We start from the raw sequence: 10,306 nt of genomic DNA, 5'->3' as shown, positions 1-10,306 counted from the left end.
GCTATGCATTTTTGTATGCTGTGCAACATATTCTAATTCTATGTAAAATTTGACATGAGATTCTAGCTATCATAGTTTTGTCTGTTAACTTCATAAGCTCAATTTACTTCCTTGTGCATCTGTTTATGTCCATCCATACACTTTGACAATGACTCCTCAAATACTGCTTCCATGACAATTTAAATTATAGAAAGATTAATAAAATCCTGATAGAAAAAAGAATAATTTGCCCACAGAGACACACAAACTTGTCAAATTCCAATTCTGGTTAAAATATTAAAATTTAATAATACCTTTTGAACATACAATTATGTCAAGGAAAAAGTAAAGGCATTCAAACAATGGATATAGATCTTGAACAATATTTACAAATTCTGCAAGTTGACTATAAAGTCACAAATATTTTAAATATTTAGTAGAATATAGTGTAAATTCTAATATAAACTAGATAAACTCCATCTGTTGTTTTTTCCAGTCGTAACAGTCTAATCTTTACATACTATATACATTAAAGTACTAAAAAGTTATATAATTTTCTTTCTGTTACTATGCACAGAAATGGAAAATACATCAGCTCTGTCTTACTGTACAATATTCCAATTGAACTTTCTGTAGTGGTCTGCAAAAATAAATGGCACTTTCACATGCAACAACGCATAAAGTACAACTCTTTTCATTTGCAGTATTCTATCTGAGTGCAAAGTAAACTGCAATGCAAATGTCATTCAACCACACACTTGGAAATCAAAAGTAAACTGGAAAGAGATTCTGACAAACTTTCTCAGATCAAAGTAATAATAAAAAGCATGTAAACTGATTTCCATACAGACCTGTAATTTAAAAAAATGAAAATACAGCATACTGGGAAGTTTGTTGTGACGGTATCAAAGCTACCTTGACAACAAAATAATGGAGGGAAAGCTGATGATCCTGTGCCAATTCTGAAGCCCAGCCCTGCCAATGGGCTGCAGCATCTAAGATGCTTTTCTCTTGACAGTTTCCAAAATTACTTCTGCCACTCAAAATTGCACATTAACAGTCAGATGAGTTTTCTAGACTTCATTATGCCATTGTGTAACCATAGCTTCCACAGTGCAATGCCACAAGAAGCCTGTCTTTCAGGATTTCTTTACTTGGGTATTCAGGTAACTTGAGCATGTTGATACTGAAAAGGGAAAAAAAAAAAAGCCACACCACAGTTCAGCAAAATAATCAACAGTAAAGATTTCCAATTAAAACTCCTGAATATATGGCATTTATGGAAGAAAACAAGCCTGTGCTGACTTACAGTACCACTGTGCATTTATATTGCAGGAAATTAAGTTGTTTTTTCACTTCAGTAAGTTGTAATACAATAATTTAACTTCCACATTCCTTTATTAATTTCAATCCCTCTACTTAGACAAATTCAAGTTGCAAACAATGAGCAAACATAATGTAACATCATTTGGGATAAAACCCATCACTTTCATGTTGGAGAGTGAATACTGCAGAAACTATTTAAGTTTTTTCAGACCTTTTAATATTCAAAAGAACTGTACTTTTGACTGTGACTGACATGAAAAAGCCCCAGCTTTAAGATATTTTAATCAGAATAGTTAACTTACCATGTGCTTGATGTTGGTAAAAGATTTGCAGTATATGGTACAGCAGCAATAGTAAAATTTTGCAATCCGCTGCCACCCATTATATGGGCAAAGCCACCATGAGGCACCCTGGAACTGAGAAAACATACAGAAATTAGAGCAGTGCAATAATGTTATAAGGCAAAAAAAATGTAATCTTTACACTGACAATATCTCCTACTTAAAATAATTTGACAGCTACTAATACTTTAACTAAATTTCCCATTTTCTTAATGATATCAAAATTCTCATTGTTTAAAAGTTTTTAATTACAAGACTGACTAACACATTAGTCCACTTACATTACGCATCATATTGTTTGACATTTAAGCTAATTCGGCTTGCAAGAAGGACTTATTTCTATTACCAGTTTTTGTAGCAAAATATTCATAAAACCACAGAATATTCTGAGTTGGAAAGAACCCACAAGGATCGAAATCCAGCTCCTGACTCTGCAGGGATCACACCACGTGCCTGAGAGCGTTGTCCAAATCCTTTATGAGCTCTGTCACGCTTACTGCTGTGACCACTTCCCTGGGGAGCCTGTTGCAGTGCCCAACCACCCTCTGGGTGAAGAACCTTTTCCTGATATCCAACCTAAACCTCCCCTGACACAACTTCAGGCCATTCCCTCAGGTCCTGTCTCTGGTCACCAGAGAGAAGAGATCAGTGCTGCCCCTCCTCTTCCCCTCCTGAGGATTACTGTAGACTGCAATGTGGTGTCCAAGGTCCCCCCTCAGTCTCCTCTTCTGCAGACTAACCAGACCAAGAGTCCCCAGCCACTCCTCATATGGCTTCCCCTCTAGACCCTTCACCATCTTCAAGGCCTCCTTTACATGCTAACAGATTTATATCCTTCTTATATTGTGGCACTACCTCAGTTAAGACAAACATGTCTATGTTTACAGTTTAAGAAACACTACATTACAAAACAGTTTATTCTCTTATCACTATCTGTGGGACAAATTACCAAAGTGTCCTTGACATGTCTGTTCCTTTACTACTTCAGACCAAATATCTCAAGTAACTAATAAAAACATTACATCAGTCACGCTGTCACCTAGTGACAAACTGTGGCAAAACCAGAACACACTAAAAAAACACTAGCTTCTTCAGGAATGCAATCTCACTTAATCACATTATTCATTTTTTTCCATTACCAACATATTATTTAAAGAGTAGTCCAGATGTAACTGGGCAACAGCCCATTGTTCAGACTCCCTGTCTATAATTCTAAAGTAACAAATAAAATAAAATTCAGGTATTTTCGTAGCATCAACACAGGCTTACATGCACTACAAGGTAACATGCTGCTAGCACAGCCTTGCACCCAAAAAAACCTCAACCCCTCCCAAAATCCCACTATAATGAAAGGATAAAGACTGAACAAGTCAAATGCATTAGGGACAATGCCACCAGCAGGGAGAAGGTGATGATCCTTTCTCTGTGTTTGGGGAGAAATATCCATCTCCAAGCTCCCCATTGCAGGAGGGACAGGAACACAATGCAGCAAGTTGAGTAAAGGGCCAAAAAGCCTGTAAGAGATTGGATCACCTGACACAAGATGGATGTGAGATGGGACTGTTCAGCCTGCAGCAGGGTAAGCTCAGAGTAACCTGATCAATGTGTATAAATACCTGAAGAAAGGGACAAACAGGAAGCAGTGGTCCCCAGTTACAGGACAGGGGGCAATGGGCACAAATTGAAGTTCAGGAAATTTTCATTTAAACATAACACTTTTTTACTGTGAGGTGGTCAAACACTGGTACAAGTTGCCCAGAGCAGCTGAGAGTTCAGCATTTCAGAAGCCAGTAAAAACCTGCTCAAAACAAGACCTTGAACACCCAGCTATAGGTGACCCGGCTCTGAATACCATGTTGGACTAGACAATCTGAGATTAGATCAGTTGGTTAGAGCATGGTACTAACAATGCCAAGGCTGATCCCTGTACAGGCCATTCACTTAAGAGCTGGACTAAATGATCCTTGTGCATCCCTTCCAACTCAGAATATTCTGTGAAAGTCTTAATCTCCAGAGGTCCCTTTCAAACTCAGCTCTTCTGTGATTTTGTAGCTAGAAGAGAAATAATCTGATAAAATAAAATAAACCTTCCAAAAATATGTAACAGCTGTTAGAATTCTGGATTACAGGTACCTGGACTAAAAACAATGCTCCCATATTCACCAAATCAAGTGACTGTAAAACCAGGAGCAAAAGTGGAACAGAAGTAATGTTTCCACTCACAGTAAAACTACTCAGCAAAAATGCAAAAGAGTTTCTACTGCTGAATGTCAAGGAGCTGGGACACAACTCACAGTAACTTTTAAACACACCTTTTAGAACTAGCTAAACACCAACACATAAATCTGTATTACCTGCCTTAACAACAACGATGTTGAGCATATAGTTTCTAACATGGCTATACAAAGTAACCACCATGGAGAGAAGTGTTATTTGCAGCATATAATTTATGACACAAATGGAATTGTGCTTACAGCAACAATTCAGAACAGCTGTAAAGATTTTACATCAGTACTCTTATACCATGGTTTTGGCTCACATTCCAATATAGTGCTGCCTCCCCTGCAGTGACTTTTTTTCTGCACCCTGATAAGTATCCCACATTTAAATCAGCAATAAAACAGACATCTAACTGCTGAAAACTTCTCATTCAATCCACTATTACCTAAAAGCTTTTTCAATTTAACTCATTATAATACTTTCCATACAACAGGTCAAAACTGTAAAGTATGGTCAAGGCTTCAACCATTTAAACACTACCAATATAGTAAAGAAAACCTTCCAAATAGATGCATAAAAATATCACAATTTTTACTTCTCCTACTACATGTACAAAGAGCTGTGAGCAAGAGCAACAATACATTTCATAGCTTTGGAAATTTCAATGCTATTAAAATGTTTAAGTTTACATCTGAATCGTGATATTTCTACCTATTTTTCCATTAACAGGTTTTGCATAAATTTACTTGGAATGAAAACACTGTAGGAGAGGTATTTTAAGCTGGTTTCCTTATGTTTTGTTATGCTTCTATAACAGTAGTCACATATATCTTTCACATTTAACAACTATGCTGAATTTACCTTAAAAGAGCATAAGCATATTGCTTACTGCTCAACAAAACCTACAGTCCCCAAAGAAATTTTAAACAATCTTTATAGCTGTAGAATACAAATAAAGTAGAATTTGTCATATAGAATCAATGAAGCTGCCAACACTTCCTTCCAACTGTTCACTAAAAATCTCATCAGAAGTTGCCAATAATTATAACAATATAATTAAAATTATAATTAAAATAATTTAGCCAAATACCATTATAAATACCAAACAGATCAAGAGGGGGAAAATAAGTAAAAGCTTGTAGAATTGGCAATATCATCTCAAGCAGCTGTCAGCTGAGAAAGAGTAACTGGCACATAAGTGAACTTTCAGATCCCCAACATGAGGCACAAAAACATTTAGACTTTTTCTTTAGTGTACTAAGACCTCCAAATATGTTTCAACTTTGCTCACGACAGTTACTTTATTGTTAAAAGATGTCTCAAAATTGGTATTAATGACAAATGCAATGTTATCTCTACTGAAACTACCAAAGCACAACTTCATAAGAGAAAAAGAGAAAGATATGTAAAAATGGGGGAACAAAAGGCAAAGTTTAAAAAATATTTAGAGATGTCAGAGAAACACTGAACACATGATCATAAATCTGTTTTATTTAATTCACTAGTTAATTTCATAATCTTTGCTTGAAAAGAAAGAACAGTTCCACTAAGGCCAGAAAAAAAGATCATAGTTTGAAATCAGGTATACTTTTAATGTAAAATTTTACTTAAGATACCAGCCTAACTACTGTATTAGGCTAACTGTGTTTTAGCTCACAGAAAAGTCAGCATCTAAATCTTCCATTTAAAAGAAAGTAGGACTGTCTAGGGATTTATGTGCAAAAATGCTATCTGCATATCACTATTAGAGGTAACTTTCAAAAGTTAAATATTTATGGAAAGATATATCTATTGCATTTCAAACACAGAAGAAAAAACAAAAGGTTCCTACTAGCTGATACAGAAAAAAAAAATCCTAAGCATGTTGTTTTTTAAATTCTAGCCCAGAGTTCTTAAAAGCCATTTCAAAAATTTTCTTTCCTGCTACAAAGGAATTATTAGACATATGTATTAATAAGACGCATGTATTAATCAGACAGTGTAATTGTTTACTTGATAGAAAATGTCCCTTAGAATCCAATAGATTATCCCAAATCCATGAAACTAGTGAATACCACTTCAGTATCGTTTGGAATGTTTTAAGAAGTATTTGAAACATGACCTTACAGCTTGAAGATCCTTATTTGCTGTCTAGATATAGCAATGGACTAGTCCACTAAAACTGAAAACCAGCAGTTGGCATGCTACACATGTGCAGTTACAACTGCAGGAATCATTTCTTCAGAGGACAGAAAGATCAATGTGCACAGAACTAGCTTCTTAAATCGTCCGTGATCTCTAAAACTAAGGAAATTCATAATAAATCATGTGAAACTAATAGAATTTGAAGACCAGGACATTTTATGATACATCCGTGACTGTGAAATTCCTTAATGTAAAACGTAGTTTTGATGATCTTAATTTGTATTTTATCATTGCTTAACCACAAAACTTATACACAAAAGGTCAACTACTTTATTAATCCTAGAATATTAAAGGAACATCAAACTAAGAAGATGGTGTGATCTCTTCCTGCTACCAGAAAAAGATCTGATTGCACAGCTCAGGTGTCATTTTTGTCAATGGATCCACTTCGTGAAATGTTTGTACCCAGAAGCTCAGCAGCTCACCCAACTCACAGAGGCATTTATTGCTAAAACCTTCCCTCACTGCCCCCAAACCATAAAGGAAATAAAAGTGGCTTTCCCTAGAGAACAAATAGAATTTAGGACAGAAAACCTATATAAAGCAAACAGTCTTGCATAAGACTACATCTTTACTTGTCCTGACACTCTGCACTAATGTTAAATTCAACTCAGCTTGTGGAGAAGAATATTCTGTCTACACTGACTGAAGTGATACCTAGTTATCTCATATATTACAGCCTCAGCTGATTACTGGAGAAGCCAAGAGTCACATAAATGTGTAACAGGAATAAGAATATAAAGCTCAGTTAAATTCACTATGGCCTTGTCAAGAACTGCCTGGACAGCAACAAAAGCCTCTTGCAAAGTGATCAGGTATAATAAATATGTAATCAATCATTTTGCTGCCAACACAGACAGCAGAAGTATTAACACACACTTTGTGTACTTTGATCAATGTATAGAACACCCAAGTATGCAAAACAGTTTCTAGATGATCTTTTATGGTACTCTCCAGCCTCTTGTCTTAGTTCAGAGTATCTAGAAAACACATTTATTCTTACAGAAGACTCTCTCACCTGCCAGTAACAAACTGTAATAGTAACACTCTCTCTTCCTGAGTTAGTTCTTCCACCACGTCCCAGAACCACTAAAGGACAAAAAAGTTAGTTTGTATTTTCCATTAAATATTTGTGGTATTTGAAAATATACTAGTAAAACAATAAATGAAATATTTATGAGTTTGCTACTTAAATTATGGAAATTTTATTTATCAAATTCATACATAATTAAGTTACTTAATGTAGAAATATAGTGTAAAAATCCTCCATAAATTTCAGCCAAAATAAGTTTTCATGAACACACACAGGTAATGACAATAAGAATAAAACCACATTTTTTTTTATTCAAAACCGTCTACATTATTAAAGAAAAAAAATTACCTGAATAACTTGGTCTCCTCTCTCATAGCCACTGGTGTATTCTGTATTTTTTAACCAGTCATTCACATCAATTTCTGGCATACCAGACAATAAAAGTTCCTTCAGGAGAAGCACATAGATTGTGATTAGTCCTCCTGACTAAACACTTTTTCAAGAGTTTATGTTACTTTAAAAAGTAATGCTTTGAGAAGTAGAAAGCTTACAGTGCTTTTTCAGTTTAGTTGCAACCTAATAGAACCTATGACTAAAATTTAATACGTGAAGATTCTTGAATTCAGGTAATTTCACATGATCTGTTTAATTTAAATATGCAGTATCATGAGAGAAAAATTATTGCCAAAGAACATAAAAGAAAAAACTCTTGAGTCTTGCCATGACTTCAGAGAAAATTTGAGATGTGTTAGTTACAGAAGATCAGACCACCAACAAAAACCTACTGGAATTTGATTCTGTGACTCAGAAAAAGTAAAGACAATAAAGAGCATCTCCTTAGTTTTAAAGGATTTCAGTCCACCTCAAGGAAAATATGCAAAGGCTTAAAGGCCACCACAAGCCGAACCCATACTGAAACTACAATTTAGGGCATTTATCAATGCCATATAATGTTTCAGGAAGACGGTAATTCTGAGTAATTAGAAAAGTAAGAATACACATAATGAGATCCTCACTGATAGATGCCCAGGAAGCAAAACCAATGTGAAAGCTACAAAATGTTTATTTTGTGGTTACTGAGCTTTACTTCTACATCATTACACTGCTAATGAAGTATGCTGAACAAAGCGTTTTAAAATACATAGGCATTTTTGCTTACCAGTTCATATTCATCAAAAAGCTGGATCAAAGATGGTGGAATGAACATATGGAAGCCTTGTAAAAAGGCATTTATCTGAGGCTGAATGGCTCTTGTCATTCTGAGCTCTGTCACAAGCTGGACGTACTCAGCCTGCAATGTGGAAAACAATATTAAGATAGACCCCAGCAAAACCAAGCAGTGCTCAAACAAATTCACACACACAAATGCAGTCCTCAATGCATTACAAATCTCTTCCACTGAAAGGTAATAAGAGTCCCTGTGCACCTTCCACATGGAAGCAACCCAAAATAAGCTCCTTCTGCTCTTCCGCCTTCCAAAACAAAGTGACTCAGACCAAGATAAAGAAGTAAATAAAACTGATTTTGTCATGCTCACATCCAGTAATCTAACTGCCATTAAGCTCAACTAAGGACAAAAATACACCAATGTTTGTAAGCAAAAATACTCTAAGCAAACTGACATTACTCAGGAGAAAGGGTTAACTTCTGAAAGCATACTTGTGAGTCAAAAAGCTCCCTTGCTTTCCCCCTGTCTCTGGAAGTCTAAAATAATAGGTAACAAAGCTTGCAGAGGTAAGTAGTCTTATTAATAAGAATTTCAAATTTTTTAAGAAAGTCTTGAAAAATCTCCTTAGTTTTAAAAAAGAAAAACACCAAAAAACAATTTCTACCATAGCCAAGGAATAGTCTGTATCATGCTTTAGAGATCTGGGGGCTCTGTTCCCTTTAAAAGATGCCAGCCAGAAAAGGAATCCACCAGAACTTTGCTTTTGTTGGGAACAGAAAAGCCTAGGAGGCGTTAATGGAAGAAGGCTTTTAGAAGGAGACAAATGCATTTTAGACGGGAAAAGTGCCTACATTAAAACTCTATAAACATGTCTCATCTACCCTAACAAAATTACACAAGTTTAATAAAGTTCTTTTACTCAAGAAAATAGTTTTCAACTTGAAAACATAACTTTTTCCTAGATTATTTAAGGTACTCAGTTTAAAGAAATGCTTTGATTTCCTAGCCATAACTTTTAATAAGAAAATCATGAAATGTATTTCCCAATTAAACCACCTCAATTCTCAGCTTCCTTCAAGAAAATAAGCTTACAAAAATACTACTCTGATTTCAACCTAAAGTGTTAGGTTCTAAACCTGCACAAAAGCAATCAAGCATTTTTTCTGTCCTCCCTTTCAGAAAAACAGCATGAAGTATGAAACGTTTAAAAACAGAAGGACATTTTTCAAAGGCAGCTCCTTATATTCACAGATGTACAGAGGGGTTGTCATTTGCTTTGCAGTTGAAAGATACTTTTAAATGCATTATCACTATTTTATTAGACTTAATTTTAGAACAATTAATTTGTGAAGTGCTCTGAGGAAGAAGAACATGACCTAATATTATCTTCAACTGCAGTACTGCTCCCAAAAATCTAGTTCCAGTCTAGTAATCTCCCCAGGTTGCTTCTACTAGCAGTGGAGCTGAAGACACCTTCCTTCACTGAGGACTGAGGAGGAGCTAAAGGAGATTAACTGCACTAGACACAGGTCAGTCTCTACGAATACAGAAGAAATCAGAAATTTTTGCAATATCAGGATTTGAAATAATGTTGACTCTGGTTGTCTTCAATGATCAGAAATGCGTGTTTTATGTCTCTGAAATGGCTTTTATGTAAATTAGGCTACCAAGAAAAACAGGGTTGTAAAAGGAAAAAATCACAACCTTATTTTGAAAAATCCTTAAAAAAAAATATTCCTTATTTTCTGCATGACAAAAATACTACACTGAACACTTTAATTATGACAGAAAGCAGTTGCTGTACTTTAGGTGTAACAAGAAAAGTTTAAAATAGCCTGGATAGTCGAGCATCCTGGCTATCAGCACTGGCACATGATGAAAGACCTGTAGCCCAGAATTTACATAATATATGCCAGTAAAAAACCTGGTCAATTTGTTTTGCTTTCTGTGCACTTCATTTACATTTTATTCCCCTCTGAAGCCCTAGGAGCCCATTACAAAACAGAAATACCTACATCATTTCATATCTACATATGCATTCCTACATAGTACATA

General features: G+C 35.3%; 1 protein-coding gene across 5 annotated transcripts in view; it reads right to left on the bottom strand.

Annotated features, from left to right (window-relative positions):
- Positions 1-262: 262 nt before the first annotated feature.
- The window catches only part of HACE1 (HECT domain and ankyrin repeat containing E3 ubiquitin protein ligase 1), a 49,967-nt gene continuing 39,923 nt past the window's right edge, over positions 263-10,306 (bottom strand). For 4 of the 5 annotated variants that reach the window (XM_085056265.1, XM_085056266.1, XM_085056267.1 and 1 more), the window contains 5 exons: positions 8,243-8,374; positions 7,432-7,530; positions 7,069-7,139; positions 1,608-1,721; positions 263-1,165 (listed from right to left, as the gene is read on the bottom strand). In XM_085056265.1, coding sequence (XP_084912391.1) covers positions 1,063-1,165; positions 1,608-1,721; positions 7,069-7,139; positions 7,432-7,530; positions 8,243-8,374 — 519 coding nt within the window. In that variant the 3' untranslated portion in view covers positions 263-1,062. The remainder of the gene's footprint in view (positions 1,166-1,607; positions 1,722-7,068; positions 7,140-7,431; positions 7,531-8,242; positions 8,375-10,306) is intronic. The other variant, XM_085056268.1, reaches the window with a different exon arrangement.

This window comes from Lichenostomus cassidix, chromosome 3, assembly GCF_008360975.1.
Source record: "Lichenostomus cassidix isolate B80296 chromosome 3, HeHo_3.0, whole genome shotgun sequence".
NCBI lineage: Eukaryota > Metazoa > Chordata > Aves > Passeriformes > Meliphagidae > Lichenostomus > Lichenostomus cassidix.
The sequence above is the reverse complement of the archived record's forward strand: the minus strand, read 5'-3'. Positions and strand labels throughout refer to the sequence as shown.